General features: G+C 38.8%; 1 protein-coding gene across 2 annotated transcripts; it reads left to right on the top strand.

Annotated features, from left to right (window-relative positions):
- The first annotated feature begins 207 nt into the window (after positions 1-207).
- matk (megakaryocyte-associated tyrosine kinase) lies at positions 208-12,355 on the top strand. Of its 2 annotated transcripts, none has more exons than XM_027289978.1 (13): positions 208-455; positions 766-812; positions 2,537-2,650; positions 2,737-2,852; positions 3,223-3,442; positions 5,842-5,935; positions 6,058-6,123; positions 6,217-6,316; positions 6,549-6,633; positions 7,546-7,619; positions 7,708-7,903; positions 8,065-8,151; positions 10,614-12,355. In XM_027289978.1, the coding sequence occupies exons 3-13, from the start codon at positions 2,537-2,539 to the stop codon at positions 10,803-10,805; spliced, it is 1,344 nt and encodes a 447-aa protein (XP_027145779.1). In that variant the 5' UTR covers positions 208-455; positions 766-812; the 3' UTR covers positions 10,806-12,355. The 2 variants fall into 2 exon arrangements, with proteins under 2 accessions (XP_027145779.1, XP_019112327.1); XM_019256782.2 differs by having other exon boundaries at positions 208-591.
- Positions 12,356-17,971: the final 5,616 nt, after the last annotated feature.

Below are 17,971 nucleotides of genomic sequence, written 5' to 3'. Positions count from 1 at the left end.
CAACCCTAAAAAAAAAAAAAGTAAGAGATTTGATGTGAATTGATTGTGTGTTGAGTGTTTTTGGGGCCCACAAACAAAATCTTGTTCAGGGCCACTAAAACCTTTGTGCCGGCCCTGCAGTCAGATATTTGCATGCTTTTGATATCCACCCCCCTCTTAATACACATGTCATTTCTTGATAAATAGAAACGTCACTTATTGCGCTGCTTCATGAAATATGAACCATCTTTTCCTAAATATAGAGGAAGTGGCTGTGACAAACGCCGCAGCTTGTCTGGGATTTAAACAGATACAGAATCGGTTCCTCCTGTTGAGTGTTTTTTCTCGTGAAGAAAGAAGAAATTGTCAGAGCAAAATGAAACAAAGAAAAGACAGCAGCCGCTAGAGGATGTTCAGGTCATCAGCAGGGTTTTCCTCCAGAGGAGTGATCCGGCAGCTGTCCTGAGGAGGAGCGGGTACTGAAACATTCATGTCGACAGGGAGGCAGACACAACAAGCTGTCCCGAGCTGCTCATCTTCTGGATTTTACTTTTAATTTATGCAACAGCAGCAGCCAGACACAAAGCTGTCCGGTCCACAGCATCACACCCGGTAACAGCTTCATTTTTCACCGCTTTTAAGATCTATTTTCTAAGATCTCCGTTGTTGTTTTCTCCCCGACAACAGCTGCTGGAGTATGTATTTATTGTATCAGTGTTCTAGACATGCAGTGTGGACAGACATGTTTGGTATCTGGTTGTTTAGAGACGTTTTTCTCTTCGGCAGGTGTTCAACACAGAATTATCCAACCCTCCAGTCCTGCTCATGCAAAGGTAGGCAGCTGCGTCCGCCTGAAATCAGACATAATATGATAATAAAACCCTATCGCTTAAACTTATTGTGATTCACTGTACGTGCGCTGTGCACTAGTATTTGTGGCAGAGGTCTGACTGTCTATTTATCTCAGTCAGCTACAGATAGAGTTCATAAGGTTTCAAGGTTTATTGAGTCGTTTGCATGCATACACCTATAATAGTCTAAAATTATTAAGCAATTAAACACATAAAATGCTAAAAAGCAGAATAATATATATATATATATTATAATAATAATATTATATTGTAGTTCATTAGTACAACAGGATGTGTGATGTGGTTATAAAGTCATGAAATATATCTAGTACCCATGACCTTGTTCTAATGTTTTGAGGTTTAAAGTACTGTACTGTCCATTTACAGCTGTAACTCTGTTGCAGCAAACTATGACAGGTGACTCATGTGATATTTTAATGCATTAGTTCAGTGTTCCTGCCTGTGTTGACAGCTTTGTACATAATGTACATTTGTACAATCTAAATTCAACTTTTACAAAGTTTATAATGTTTCAGCTTTTTTCCCCCCCAGTTTCAGAGAGTTCATAATTCTACTTTAAATACCTTAAAATACACCTTTCAATATAATGTAGTCCAGATTAACACTAAGACTAAAACTACAAACTACTACAACCTCAATAGTAGACATAAAAGTTCAATTAATACCTCTCTGGCAGAGTCAACAAAAACAAAACAAAAATCATTTATTCAAAGCTTTGTACATGTTGTATTGGATCACACTGAATTGTACAAGTGTACCTAATGAAGTGTCCGTGGGTGCATATTATGCAAAAGTAATGACTTTCTCTCAACACCCCCAACTCTGACTGACTTCCAACATCTCTGCTGATATTTTGTTTTTATTGTATTTTATGATTATTTCGTGTAACACGGCTGCTAAAACTGATTTTTAAATATTAATTTAAAAATAAAGTCTGACCTACAGTCTGAAGTTAAATTATTACTGTCTAATGCAGTGCGGTGGAAATATTTGGATCATTTACTTCAGTAAAAGTACTAATGTCCTCATGGTAGTTAAATGTAAGTCGAATCAGGAAATTATTTAAAGTACATGGAGATCTGCTTAAAGTGAGTGTAAAGTGGCATGAAAAGTACCTAAAATTTGTGCTTAAAGCACTTGAGTAAATGTACTTAGTTACATCCCACCACTGGTCAGACAGACTGTGTTATCAGGCAGCTAAACTCTAAACCACAGAGAAATGAAGTCCTGTTGGTGAAACATGGAACATAATCTTGATCGTGATTACAGGATAAAATGAATGAAACACTTTATTTGAGGGGTCAATAAATTCCTGATAAGTTTCCTGGAAATAATCATGTAATTTGGTAAAGATTGTCGTAAAATAGAGGCACCTCCTGTGTAATAATAAAATGTAAATGCAAAGCACGCTTCGTTTAGTCGACGCAGGTGAGCATGCAAACATGTCCAAACAGACTATTTAACAGGAAGTATAAAGTTTCTAACTAACTCAACATGAGTGCAAAATAACATGGTTCTTTGAACAAAGTGTTAACAAATTATTAGACTCAGTGACAGATTTTCATCAATAATCATCATGTTTTGTTTAATAATGTCAGGCAGCTTCTTCAGTATATCCATTATTTCAGACAAGAGGCACAGATGTTTTAAAGTTGATGTCTCTCTCTCTTTCTCTGCTGCTGCAGATGAGCTGGGCTGCTGGTACTCAGTGTGTAGCTAAGGGGGACAACAAGAAACCAAAACCTGGTGAACTGGCCTATCACAAAGGAGATATCATCACTATTGTTGACACAAGCACGGTAATATCATGTGAAAAAAAAAGCTACAGGCAGCTTTTATTGGAATTTGTATTCATCATTTGACATATGACTTTGCTGTTTTCTAGAAAAAGGGATACTACAAGGCCAAACATAACACCACAGGAGAGGAGGGACTCATAAACTCCACCAATGTGCGTGAAAGAGAGGCTCTGCGTGTGGACCCCAGCCTCAGTCTCATGCCGTATGTGTCCTCTTCCTCTGATTTTTGCTTGACCGTGCATCATTTCTGTCTCACGTCAGTAGTGTGCACAAATTTACATATAGAATACAATCAGTGTGACTGTCACATGGAGACATGCTCATTTCTAAGTATAGCTGTTACTTAAAAACACATCTTGTGACCATACAGTGTGGGCTGATGTTGGATGTGCAAACAAACATTGTCTCGAGATTAATCTCTCCAACTTCCTTTTTTTGTTTTTTTGGGAAGTTTTTCTGCCCATTAGAACGTTTGCATTTCTAAGATATTCGGGACTTAATCAGTATCTCAGAGCCAGAACAGTTTTGTATGTGTATGTTTATGTGTCTTAACCTGTGCTGTCTTTCAATAGTTGGTTTCACGGGAAGATCTCCGGTCCAGAGGCGGTGTGTAAGCTGCAGCCGGCTGAGGACGGCCTGTACCTGGTCCGAGAGTCCATTAGACATCCGGGCGACTACGTCCTATGTGTCAGTGTCTCTGGAGAGGTCATCCACTACCGTGTGATTTATCAGGACAACAAGCTGACCATCGACAACATGCAGTATTTCTACAACCTCATTGACATGATAGAGGTAAGAGGCTCTTAGTTAGATTCAGTCCAAGTTGTACTTTCTTTAACTGTGAGAAGGGAACTTCCTCACTTCTAAGGTGCATCGACCAAAGGTCTTCTACAACAACACTGCGAGTATAAAGAAAAACTTCAGTGTGTGAATTAAACATATCAGCTTGTGGCCTTCATCGGGATCATGCAAATGAAGCCCATAAGATGACCCATAAGTTGGTTGATCTCTTCACTTGGAATTTAGCCAGAAGTCGAAGTATAAATAATTGATTAAAGCTGCAAGCAGCGATGGTCGGGCCCTCGCACATGTGCGCAGGTCGAAATGTGCGTATGTCGAAATGTGCACATGTCGAAATGTGCATAATATCGGTCTTGAAAACCACAAGAAGTTTCAGACAGCTCTGAGAAAGTACAACACTTGAATCACAAGCCATCAGCAGGTGCTTCCTGGCGATTTCTTCTTTGGATGATTTTTATGGATCACCACGCCCACACCGTTTCCTCAAAATGCATAATTTTGATAACTTTTACTCAGGAAGTCTATATGAACACACCTACCAAGTTTGAAGTGAATTGGATAAAATCCCTAAGAGGAGTTCGTTCAAATATGACCCCTTCTCAACCAGCCCGAAACAGCAAAAATGGCGATTTTCATCCTTAAATATCTCGCTTCGTGTTCATCGTAGCCCATTGCTGCAAGAACAAAAACTTTTTTGTAGGTCTTGCCATGTTCTACAATTTGGCTGAGGTTTCGTAACTCTGTGTCCAAAACTGTGGCGGGGCTGCCTCAAAGAAAAGTTCAAAGGGGGCGCTATGGAGCGTTTTTGCCATGCCCCCCAAATGATATTATGCAGCCGAATTGTGCATAATATTGGTCTTAACAACCATGTGAAGTTTCAGACAGCTCAGAGGAAGTATATGATAGCCGCACACTTTTGCCCGAAAATCAGCCCAAAAGTCAATGGAGTCCCGAAAAGATCGGCAGCTTTGACTTTGACGCGCCCTCACGGCCCCGCCCTCTAATGAAAAGTTGTGATTTTGATAACTTTTCATTGTCAAGGCCTTGAGAACACACACGCCGAGTTTCAAGCGCATTGGATAAAATCCCTAGGAAGAGTTCGTTCAAATGCGACCCCTGGAAATGACCCCAAAAACACAAAAGTCCAAATTAGACAAAAATTGGACACCGTACACTTCACTGTAGCCCGGGTCACCAAGAGGCTTTTTTGTGCGTCTCAGTATGTTACATACTCCCTCCAAATTTTGTACACGTGGATGAAACCGTAGCAAGGGGCCACTCCGAAAACACGCATCTAGGTGGCGCTGTCGAGCCATATGCGTACGTCCATGTGCTAGACCCCCAAAATGGGTAATTTTACGCCCGACATTGGGGGGGTAGGCGAATTTTCATGAGTTTTCAAGGGGATATGGGCTGTTGGAAATGCGATTTACTTTTAAGCGCCGTGGGTGTCGGAACACATGAGGCAGATGTCATTTGTTTTGCGGGTATTTAATTATAATCCAAAGTTGATTTTTTTACTTTATGATGGTGGTTTTACTCAACAAAGTAAACAACATTTAATGACAATCTGTCTAAAAATCCATGGCACTCTAATGCCGACTGTATTTATGGGCTCAAAACCGTCAGCATAACTGACAACAGTGTAAAAAATATTCACTTCATGACTCAAACTGAAGACAAACCTACAAACCACGGCCCTTTTATGGTTTATCAGTATTTAGCCTGCTTCTGTGTGAGGGTGCATTGAAAGCTTTGTTGCTGTGCGGTTTGGTGATGCACTCTACAGAGACGTCCAGCTCTTGTTCAGCATCTTATCAGCAAGCCACATATGGCTTCAGGCCTGGCTCCAACTGGTTGACGTAGTCTTGTGAGGAAACAGAGGGAGGATATTTCAGTTAAATATTTTGGCTGAATCATGTTATAAACATCTCCCTGCTGACAGAGTACAGACAATCTTAAGGTCACATCAGCCTCTGATGTGTCACCATACTTGATTTCATAATTTACTGGCAGAACTTAATTCAGCTGCCGCCCTCATTTGCTTTGTATTTTGTTGTTTGGAAACAGAGGTGCTACATTGATACCAAAGAATATCTATAAATAGATTATGTGTTTCCGTTTTATAAATGATTTCTGAAGTCAAATTTTGTTTACATTGTACTCTCTGTATTCTTTGTTCCTGTGTCAACCCACAGAAAGCTTCCTGAGAATTAAGTGTTGGGCTTAAAGTTTTCTATATAGAGCTAGAGAAAATAAAATGTGTTGAAGAATGAACATACCAAAGGAAATGACACAAATTATAAAAGAACAACTAAATTCTTTGTGAATAACATTGACTATAAATAACTGAATGAGCTCGGCTGATGTTGTGTTCACATTTTTTGCAGTTTTACTCAAAGAACAAAGGCTCCATTGCTACAACTCTTCTGAAGCCCAAACAAAAACAAGGAACCAAGTCAGCTGAGCTCGAGCTGTCGAAAAGTAAGTCTGATACCAAGATTCGGGAAAACTGAAAACTGAAATAATTTGTAGTCAATCAAATATAATAATACTGACTATGAAAGCCTGTAATAGTATGTGATGGGTGTCTCTCTCCTCTGCAGCTGGATGGTTGCTGGACATTACAAAGCTCAAACTGGGGGAGAATATCGGAGAGGGGGAGTTCGGTGGTGAGATTTCTTTGATTATCAGCACATCCTCACATCCAACATTTATAATTCTGTCTTAGTTAATAAGATGCAATGTGTCATTGTCAACCCCAGCTGTTTATGAAGGAGAGTATATGGGCCAGAGGGTGGCAGTAAAGACCATTAAATGTGATGTCACAGCTCAGGCCTTCCTGCAGGAGACCACAGTCATGACGTGAGTTTGAAGATTTCCTCAGTTTAGAAGTTTTCTGCCTTATTTTGCAACTTTTTGTGTAAAACTTTGATGACGTGTGGGTTCATTACTAATGAAGCCAATGACGTGTGTGTTCATTACTAATGAAGCCAATGTCAGTGAGTTCGCACACATCATTTAGAGTCAAATGTATCTGCGTATCTGTTTTTATCCTTGCTGTCAGTGTTTTGTAATGTGACTTCACTCCTTCCAGGAAACTCCAACATAAAAATTTGGTGCGGTTGTTGGGAGTCATTCTTCACAAAGGGCTTCATATTGTCACAGAGCTCATGACTAAGGTACAGTAAACACGTCATTTATCAGTAGCTCTGTGATGGAAATCATAATTAGAACAACATCTGAGAAAAAATAATACAAGACAACATAGTGAATAAATACTGAGCGTAGATTGAAGATGCGCTCCGCACAGCTACTCAGAAATTGACACAATACAATTGTATCGGTATAGTAAGTGAAACCCATTTGGTGTGTCCCCTTTGACCAAAATAATTTCAGATGTCAACATGAGTATTGGTGGGTTAGAGGTATCTACTCGATGTGGTGTCTCCTAAACAGCAGCAAGGGAGCCCTCTGTATAAATAGAAGGACCCATATATACATATACATATACATATACCTATGAATATCTGCTTGTTTCTGCAAATTCACCATTGCACCCTAACCTAGTAGGGTTATTCTTGGAGGAAAGACACTCAGATAAGTGCAGGTTGTCTTTTTGTTTGCATATTGTACATACGTGTGCATTCTTTGAGATGTGTGCCCTCAAATCTTTGTAGTTTTTAATGGCTTTGGTTATTTTATATCAGGCTAGTGTTTGCTTGTGTGTACTTATTTAATATGATGTTTGGTTTTGAAGAAGCAATTCCCTTAATCCAAGACGTTTTTTCCTCCTGTCCCAGACACTGAAAAGTAACCTTTAAAAATCCAACACTGAGCAGCTTTAAGGAGTCTGCTCTCTTCTCCTGGTTAATGACATTAGGCCAATCCAGAAGCTCATCGTGGTTTCGGAGTGATATTATTAGACTTTAAAGTACTAAATAACTTGTTTAGCACAGGGTTAGCATATCTGCAAATATTATCTCTCTGTCTGAGCGTAGTATTACTCATAATACTAACTGAGAAATGTTCTAATATAACCTAATTCAAGTAATTTATAGTTTATGTACTGTATGTGTGTGATTGTGTTGCAGGGAAACCTTGTTAACTTTCTCAGGACGAGGGGACGTTCAGTCGTAAACTCGGCCCAGCTGCTCCGCTTTGCTCTGTGAGTTCAACTTTAATTTGTAATGTAAAAACTGTCTTACACGTTAGGAATACAAAATTTAAATGTTTGTGTTTGTTTATGTGCTCAGTGATGTGTGTGAGGGGATGGAATACCTGGAGTCCAAGAAGTTGATTCACAGAGATTTGGCAGCTCGTAACGTGCTGGTCTCTGACGACAACGTGGCCAAGGTCAGCGACTTTGGTCTGACCAAGGTGGACTCAAAAGTGTCAGATAACGCCAAACTGCCAGTCAAATGGACGGCACCCGAAGCTCTGAAAAAAGAGGTGGGTTTGAAGAACTGCTTCAAAGATATATATCTACCTTACAATATGTCGTCTTGTCGTCTTGACGATGTCAGAGTTGGACCATTTACTGGGTTTATAACAACTGATAAACACTTTATTAAGCTTTTTATTATGTGCATACATTTGCTTCCATTATGCAGAAATTCTCCACAAAGTCAGATGTTTGGAGCTACGGTGTTCTGCTGTGGGAGACCTTCTCTTATGGACGTCAACCTTACCCCAAGATGGTATGTGGCAATATGTTTTTTCTTTTGTATTTTTGTATTGTCTTCCTGTTTATCCTGTTTCCCCCCCATTTTTCAAGAGCACTCGATACATCTGTTATCTACAGTTGTTTAGATCAAGCAGTCACTCATCTCCCTTTCCATGTGTGTTTATATAAACTGTGTTACTAGGCACAGACATGTCAATTACAATAAAACCTGCATTCAAACTATTGTTGAGGCTTATTTGTTCTAAAAACAGGGAGAACTTTGTCCAGAGGTAACAAAGTCCACCAACACAAGGACCCAAAAACAGACTACAGAGGCAGAACTGGTGCAGAGCAATGGTTTAATTGCAAGTGAATGTACAAAGGTTTATGGCGGGCGGGCTCAATTTAAACCCAGGAAGGACTGTCCAAACAAGCAAACAAATCAATAAGGCTAAATTCAAAATCTATGAAAAAAGGCAAGGTCCAAGTAGTTGTAACAAAGCACATAGAACAAAGACACACACTGACTAAATACACAAGGGAAGGTAGGATAACAAGACATAGGTGAAACTAATCAGACAATCAAAACTGGCAGGAAACATAACAATGGTAGGAAGTATAGTTACAGACACAAGGAGAGGGTTAATTATGATTTTGATTGATTAAAGTGAAGTGTTTATTTCGAATATGCAAACAAAAATAAAAATAAGGCAAAACATTTAAACATAGAAATACATATTCGAAAAGGAGTGAGAAGAAGAATAACTTATAAACTCCCACCCCTTCTCTTTAAATATTGAGTGACAATACCAAGCTTCCTTGCAACTTGTTCACATATACCTGATTCTTATAGATTACATTACATTGCATTTAGCAGACGCTTTTATCCAAAGCGACTTACAGAGGAGGACATAAGCTGACAAAGGTGTAAAGGAGCACAGAGTAGTTGTTAGTTTTCACATTACATTACATTGCATTTAAGAAGATAAATAATAAATAATAATAATTACAAAAGAAAATAGGAAAAACAAAACTACGACACTATGCAGCTCACTAAAGTGCTAAAATGTTTTAGTTTTATGGGGGTGGACTATTTCTTGAAAGCAACCTTCAAGCAAGCAAACTTCCTGGAATCATCGCCATGACAACAAATTATTTATTTATTTATTTATATATATTTATATACTATTTATTATTTATATATAAAGAATCAAAAGACTTCAGACAGATCTTTGTTCCTTCTGAAGCCGGCAGGAAAGAGTATCGAGCTTGTTGTCAGGATTTACATCTCTATCACATAGTAGGTGTGTCAGAAAAGCTGCCAAGCCCAGCGGTCAGATCTGCCGCTACACCGTCATCTCCGTATCGCCTTACTGCGTCTGAGCAGGAAACCGCTTCGGGTCACTCAGATCATTGTAGTGCGTCAGTGAGGATAGAGGTTTAGTCTCTTTACTATTACTGTACATTGTGATAGGACCTGTAGAAATCATCTTAAGGTCCTTAGTAAGTAGTTAATCTACTTTATGAACTGGTTCTGTTGGATAGGTACAGGAAGGTATAGTTTACATGTGGAATGTACATTTAACCAAATACTTACGTACTTAAGTATAATCATACCTGAAATTTACCTTTTACTCTTTACATCTGACAGCGGCAATTACTTCAGAGTTGTCAAAAAAAAATTTTTTTTTTGCTATTTTGCTAATGATGCTTCTCTAATGCATTTTTTTCACTTTATTGTTTTATGTGTGGAGTATTTTTACATTGCTGTATTGATACTTTTACTCAATACTCCTTCCACCACTGTTTACATGTACTGTAGATGTCAGAGCAGGCGAGTGTAGGTGGTAACAAGACCTCACATGAAAGGTGAATCAAGTTGACACAATTATAGAGAGACTCTGGATAGGAAGAAACTATGCTATTTAAATGCAGCTCTGTTTGTCAAAGTCTCTCAAAGGTAATCCCTGCTCTCCGACTGTTGAAGTGATTTGTGTCTTGGCTGGCCAGTCAGTGAGGACAGAAGGATCAGGCAGCATTAATCGAAGGGTCAATTAGCACTTTGCTGTCTTAAGGTGCAATTGAGTAGCATGTCTTTTGTACCTGCATCAGGTGGTGTCCTTTTAAATGCTTTGCAGGCCTGCTAATTACAGCCTGTTTAACATATACAGACGTTGATTTATTTGGGTCAAGTTTATTTTCTCCTCAGTTAAATTCTACGCCTGATAATTTGTTATCTGTTGGCAGAAAAAAGTAAACTGAAAGAGCAAAAGATACAAAGTCAGGTACAAAGAGAGAGAGGTTGTGATCTGTGCTTTAAATATATGTAATAATAAAGGCACAGATAAGTGCTTAGATGTCTGTTTGAGGTTGTAGGATTGCAACAGTGTGTCAATACTTAATGATCTTGTTCTGCAAACTAATGTCACTCCATTTCTCCCTCTTCATGTCCACGATGCTGCCTTCCTTCCTCTTCTGTTGCTCTTGCTCATGTAGTCTCTGAAGGAGGTGAAGGAGAGAGTGGAGGGGGGCTATCGCATGGAGTCTCCAGAGGAATGTCCCCCTGGTGTTTACTCCCTGATGAGGATATGCTGGGAGCAGGAGCCACGCAAGAGACCCACTTTCCACAAACTGAGGGAGAAACTTGAGCGAGAAATGGGTAAATGCAGCCCGGGTCCTGGGTCGTAGCGTCTGGAGGGGATCAAGTCTGGATCAAGATGCTGATCTTGGTTTTGGATCTCAGTGGAAATAAACTGTTGGACAGCTAATCTACATTACTGCCACCACCTGCAGTGCTGGTGTGCATCAAACAAGTGATGGTGATGGTACGCAGTGGAGTAAATGTTCTTATAAACTTAACCATTCCAGCAGCATTTCTTTAACGTAACAGATCAGACAAGACAATCGTTACATAACTCTGGTCATCATGTAATGCCAGCGAGAAAATGTTACACGGCTGAAGCCATGAACATAAATTAAACTTTGCTGCAGTAGTATGATCATTCTCAGTATCAGATTTGCTATCAGCAAGACTCTGTGGATGCCAGTCTTTCGGCCAGACTTTGATCCAGACCGAAATATCTCAACAGCTATTTGATGGATTTCCTTGAAACTTTGTACATTCATGATCCCTGGTGGACGTGTCCAAATAACTTTTTACATTTAAAAAACAAATTATTTTTGACTACAACGTCTCAATGTGATTCCAGTTGGACTTTAAAGGGGAAGATATCTCACAAGCATTTACAAACAATGCAAACATGAAACCCATTATAATTCATCCCGCCTACATTGTTTACATATCATTAAAAACACATTGAAAAAAATAGACTTTAATTGAAAGATATATGCCTTCTCTTTGGGAGATGATGTAACACATTGTTGTTTTTCATGGGATTTGTTGACAATCACACAAATGCAGAATATCTTCAGCCTCATTTTAAACGGTATTGTACACCACCATACACCAACCAAAACCATAATGTGTACTGTACATGATGTGTCATATGTTTGAATGTCAGTTCAATCATTCAGGTAAGAGTTTATTGCCATATGAATATTGTACCTTTATGATCAGAAGGCTACAGTTTTGAGTAAATTCAGATGCTTAATGTCAGGTCAGAAAAATGTGTATAGGAGGAAGACGCAAAGGAGAAGAAAATTTATCCTGGATTTAATAACAGTTTAACCAAATCTGCTTGTATCCCAGTGTTAATGCTCAGCAATATGCTGTGGGCTCAGGGCTTAATATGACAAATGTATAATATTATTCCTGGTATATAGTAAGAAAAAATGGTCAGCAGTTTGCTGTGCAGAAAAGATTTGGAGGGTTTGTCATTTGTCAATAATTCTTATTTTTTTGACTTAATGAACTTTGTCATGTATTTATTTTTCTTCCCCATCTAGTTTTATCACCCCAGCATACGTCGGGTGGACTTCAATTTAATTTATTCTAATTAAATTTGTTTCATTAGACTAAATCTATAGGAAATGTGGTATTTAATACTTCATCTTCTTCCCTCTTTATTATTTTTGAGAGGAGTGGTCTTCCTGTCCTCTTTGGAACTTTTGGGCTTTTTGTAGGTACAGATTTTTTTTTCTGCTTTCCTGCAGATGTTTATTTTTCATACACAGTTATGTATTCTATTTATTAAAGTATATGTATCACTCATACATTTGTAAGCTGCTTTTGAATAGAAATGCAATGAAATACACTTTCAGTTCAAACCTAACCAAAATGAAGCCTCCTTTTTTTTGATTGGTGTCACATCACAAGACCAAATTAAAGATGTCATTTGATTTAAGTCTATGTAAGCCTGGTATTTGTCTCTGTCCCAGGAGATGGACCACAAATTAAGGGTTGATCCTCCATCTCTTGTTATCATACAGTGCAAGCAAGGGGCCGCCATGATTTGTTTAATCGTGTGTTTTCCACCAGCTCTCTAATGGGATGAGCAGCAATTTCCTCCCCCAGGATTTACAAGAGGACCAAAAAATGATAATAAAATATTCGTTTTCTTTGATGGGGATAAGACATACATTATTGAGTAAAAGCTGTTTGTCCATGCGTGTGTTTGTAGCTTAAACTTGAGGATATAAGGACAAAGCTTTTTTCCTGGTACCCTTAGGTTAATGCCCGAGCTTTAAAGATGTCCTGTCAGGGGGTTTAATTAGTAGTACTTTCTACTGATACTTAGTGAAGAGCTAATCTCCTGCAGCAGAGACATGGATTGGCAGTTGTCAGATGTTGCTTTCAGCAGTTCTTAAAAAGAGGAAATACACCTTTTAGGATGGCAAATGTAGTTGGACAGCAACAAATCACCTTAAAAACATCACATGTAATATTTGGTTAAAAGCTGACATCTATGACATCAGTAGACACTCTTTCCTGGTGATGTTGCCAGGCCTGTACTCAGGTCACACTGAAGTTAAGTTAGTTTTTAAGGTGTTTTTTTTTTCTGCATTCCTTCTTGTTTATGAATTTGCCTTTTAAAGATTTATTCTGGTGTTCAACATGAATTTAACATGATCTCTACTTCTGAAGATGTTTCTCCTGCTCCTCTTGTGCTACCAAGGAAAAATTCTGCCTTACCCATTCAGTCATTTTAATTTTAATTTACTTCAAAGAAGTCTTTGTATATTCAAACCCACAAATGCAACTCACTTTCTGATATCAGCCTTCTGCATGTACGTATACTAGGAGTGAAAAAGTGCTGATTTAAAAGAAAGTGGAATTCGTATTAATAGATATTTAGACACAAAATTGCATCCAAGGCACAAATCAACACATTTTAGATCAACTCCAAATTCAAATGTCACACAAAGATTAAACTCTAGAGAGCTCTGTCAGGCATAAAGCAATGACACATCTCACATCTGCTGAAGAAACAGTTGAGCAGACAATCTGATTACGGTGGGTTGTTTAAACGTGGAGGTAAACGTGAATGTAAATCTTCTTTTTCTTCTCCTTTCGGCTTTTCCCTTCAGGGGTCACCACAGCGAATCAGTTGCCTCCATCTAACCCTGTCTTCTGCATCCTCTTCTCTCACACCAACTACCTTCATGTCCTCTTTCACTGCATCCATGAACCTCCTCTTTGGTCTTCCTCTAGGCCTCCTGTCTGGCAGTTCAAAACTCAGCATCCTTCTACCAATATATTCACTATCTCTCCTCTGGACATGTCCGAACCATCTCAGTCTGGCCTCTGACTTTATCTCCAAAACCTCTAACATGTGCTGTCCCTATGATGTACTCATAAATTAAAGCTCAGAGTCAGTATTTCTATCTCATAGTCACTCTTTTCTGTCATATCCAATTTGATGAATTACACAGTAAAAACTCTTCCACTTCTTAGAGACTGCACCGTGTAGGCTGGTTTTTTGGCCTTCGTACAGCTGTGTTAGTTCTCTGACAACAACTGTGTTGAGTCCAACACATGCATGTAAACAGCAACTTTCTACCAAATCACATTTGTAATTAAGATGAATACTCTAATATCTTTCTAACAATGCTCCAATCCAAATGCAGCCAATGCTGCACGTGACAGTTTCTGAACGTGCAGCTGTGTGAACAGGGATGATTCAGTCTAAACTAATGGGACTTTTCTTGGTTAGGTTTAAGTAGATCGTGGTCATTTCAAAGCGTGTGGGGTCAAGTGCAAAGGAGCAGCCCAGCTCTTTAAGCCAATATAGGTATTAGACGATAAGATGCTCTTCTGAGAAAACTGTATCATCTGAGCAGATGCTCATCTGGTGCTTTTTTCTTCTTAAAAAATGAAATATAAGCCACCGAAAAGCAAGATCACCAACCTGCACAACCAGACTGACTGATTGGAAATGTTGTTTTTGTTCTGTTTGTAAAACTGGCTGTCTTTCCTCTGTCCAATAATGGTCAATATGGTCAACAATTTACTCACCCCTTAAAGATGATGAGTATTTTCATTTTATGACACCTTCAAATTCTACTTCATTTCATCAGTTTGAAATTGTTCTCGATCTGGCAGTTACATTAAAAAACACTTGGGGCCTGTTGTGGAGAAATTTCTGAAGTCAGTGGTGAGGTCAGGAGGGAAGAAAGAGTTCAGGAGCCTCTCATGTCATATCCTGTAGTATTTATTGACGCTTGTTCAAGGAGAATTAGAGACACTCTCAAAGTTCATCAGAAGTGCCTGAGTCTGTCTCACATTCCGCCCAACTCATCCTGGTGGTCAGACTCTAAACCCCTACACATAACACCACAAATACTATACGCCCAAAAATAGCCAAAGAGAATATTTTGTACACATTGTAGTCTGGAGACACTGTTGTCTGTTTATGTTAATGAAATGTGTCTAGGAAGACAACATTTAGTTCCTTCGACCCTGGCCACTACAATGTTGAGATAGGCTGGCACCTGTGCTGTCCACAAGCAAAGCCAAACAATTGCTACTGCCAAGGCCCACACGTGACCCCATGTAACCTAAGGATAGAAAATTCCATAACAGGGCCCCTTGTCACAAAGTTTCAAATGTCTGAGAAGAGTTGTTCCACCAAAGCCTGATTTACCCTCTAAACTTTTCAAATACTTTCATCTAAGTTAGTGATCAAAGCCCAACAATTAAAGGTTATTTCACAAAAAGTACAGAGAGGAAATCTAAAAAGGAAATACAGACTTAAAAAAGCAGAACTTTGTTTTCATGTTGTTCATTTTAAGACCAAGTTTTATCTTGGCCCAACCTGTAGATTGGGAACCAGTGACCTGATCATCCAACTTCTAAGAAGTAGTTAAAACTGCACCTGGATCAGCTACCGCTGCATCTTCCGCCTCCCGACTAATCTAAATATTGGCTGACCTAAGGCGAGCCAAATGATGCCTAGGTGAGTTAAATGGAAATTCACCCTCAATAAGTTGTCATGAATGTCATTTTTCATCATCAAAGGTAAATCGCAGGGGCAAAGTGGTTTAACTTTTGATACACTCACAATCTCTCCTCAAACATTGAATATGCCAATGAGAGATTTTTCATAGAAAGGATAGAATTTTAAAAATGTGTTAATTAAAATTAAACCAAACCAAAAGATTTTGGAAACTGAACTAAATTACTAAATATCTTGCACCCTCTTAGAGGACCTATCAACCTTTGCTTTGGTTGGCAACGCCCTGATCTCAGGCCTAAGGTGAGAATCAACAACCGACACTTAAAGGTCCAGTGTTTAACTTTTAGGATCTATTACAGATATACAGAATATGACAGAAATTGATTAAAATATGCATAACTATGCTTTCATTAGTGTATTGCCACCGGAAAATAAGTGTCTACAGACAGATGCTGTAGTGTTTCTAGGGTCCTTCGTGATTTTTGCATATTTCATGGCCACCATAGATTCTTCTTCATGCTTGGAGTGAGAGCGGTTGCGGTTGCAACCAGAAGCTACACTGCTAGATGCGACTAAATATTACACAGAGGTCCGTATATTTTTACTTAAATAGGACACAGAGTAAAAGACTTTTACTTGTATTGGACAGTTTTGTATTGATGCTTTTATCTAAGGGCTTTGAGTACTTCTTTCTTTCATCAGTTAACTGTTATAGTTGGTGAGATTCCCTTGTACATTTTGTTTTTTTTAACTTCTTTACACACAATCTACTGCTTCAGTAGACCAGCAACTTCAGTAACCTCACTTCTGCTTTCTGACTGATTACTTAAACGTAACACTTGCCATCAGGGGCAGTTTTCTTCTTTTCTAGTTAATGTGAAGAGTGAACATAATAATTTGGATCAATAGTCTGGCCAGGAGTCAACAGGTTTGCCTCCTACCAAAAATGCCCCGAGAACTGTGTGAAGTATGTTTAGCCCCAGAACACACTGTACAGTAAGTAAGTAAGTATAGTAGGTCAGGCTCAGCATAGTCCACATACGTCATAGACCGACCAGTGTTTTAACACACTGAATAGTTAACAACACTGACCAGGCTTGTCCATACATGGAATTACATCTCCAAATAAGGTTAAGAGCAGCCATCTGTCTCTTTGTCAAAGTCTGACTTCAGAGGTGTCTACGTGACAAGGTGACAGGGGGACAAGGTGACAGGGGGACAAGGTGTGAAGGTTTTCCTGTTGTTCCCATTGCGTGAAATCAGCCTGGTGGTAGGGAGAGGGTTAACATCATCATGGAAATAACAGAAGAGCCAATCACGGCAGAGTATTCTCTGTGTGTGAGTGTGTGACTTTGCATGACAGAAAATCACATGAATTCCTGTTTGAACCCCTATTACACCACCACCACCACCACCACCACCACCACCTCACTCTTTCTCTCCCCCCTTTTTCTGTCTCTCTCCATAGCCCCTACCTTCTTCCTCACCGCCCTCAGTAAGCTGACACTGCGCATTTACACGTTAGCTGCTTTTACCTCTAATAGGATCAGAGGGACTTACACTGTCATCTGATAAAACTAAGCAGCTTGATAACTACACTGCCCCTTCTTAACCAATTTATGCTCAATTAGGATAACAGAGAAACAGTGGAAGGACAAAACTGTATTAGCAAAATCATGAGGGGATGAACGAGCACCTTAGATGATCATTACTTGTTGGCAGTTAGAGTCATTTTGTAAACAGACTGATGACACTAATGGGAATGAAGCATTGTTACTGGATTATTATTGTACTACACTACATTTTCTGGTCTGAAACTTGAGATGATTATTTATGTTTAATATTTATCTTAATGCCTCTGTTACTGATATTTTGGAAATATGATATATTATTGTTATTAGGGTTTTCTGCCTGGTATCTGGTATCTATGTAAACACAGATACCAGCTCTCCCTAATTTAAGATTAATCTTGTGGGTGTGAGTTGGTGAAAGTTACTACATGTGCCTTATAATACCTCCCACTGCCTGAAACAAAGTCTCCCTCCACAGTCACAATGACAACGTCCCATCTCAAATATTTATTTTATATTTGATAATTTGATAGATAATGTCTGTTTGTGTGATTCAGCATAAATTACAAGACAGAAATAATTCTACTATATTTAGGAGTTTAATCTGAAAGCATATCATGTTTTAATCTGATAGAGTTGTAGAGAATTAATTAACCAATCCCAATTAATGTAAACTCTAAAGTAGACATGTGCAGTATCTTAAGGGGATGAATTTAATCAAACAGAGATACATGAACTCTGAAGAAGCCATTTTACATTTTATTTATGAACACTTATCATTTAAAATCTCTTTACCACGTAAATAAAAAAAAATAGTAAATACTGAAACTGAACAAGCTGTGGATGTCTCTCTAACTTCAGCTTTAGATATATTTAAGGTCACAGGAAATCTCTTTAGCTTCTTTAGAGTCGTGGCTGCTTTCTGTGA

Source organism: Larimichthys crocea, chromosome XVII (genome assembly GCF_000972845.2).
Source record: "Larimichthys crocea isolate SSNF chromosome XVII, L_crocea_2.0, whole genome shotgun sequence".
NCBI lineage: Eukaryota > Metazoa > Chordata > Actinopteri > Sciaenidae > Larimichthys > Larimichthys crocea.
The sequence above is the reverse complement of the archived record's forward strand: the minus strand, read 5'-3'. Positions and strand labels throughout refer to the sequence as shown.

Excerpts from the sequence above, each read along its gene's own strand:
- matk (XM_027289978.1), top strand. The coding sequence starts at position 2,537 with ATGAGCTGGGCTGCTGGTACTCAGTGTGTAGCTAAGGGGGACAACAAG. Across the intron at positions 3,443-5,841 it reads ACCTCATTGACATGATAGAG|TTTTACTCAAAGAACAAAGG; the intron begins GTAAGAGGCTCT and ends CATTTTTTGCAG. Across the intron at positions 6,634-7,545 it reads TCACAGAGCTCATGACTAAG|GGAAACCTTGTTAACTTTCT; the intron begins GTACAGTAAACA and ends ATTGTGTTGCAG.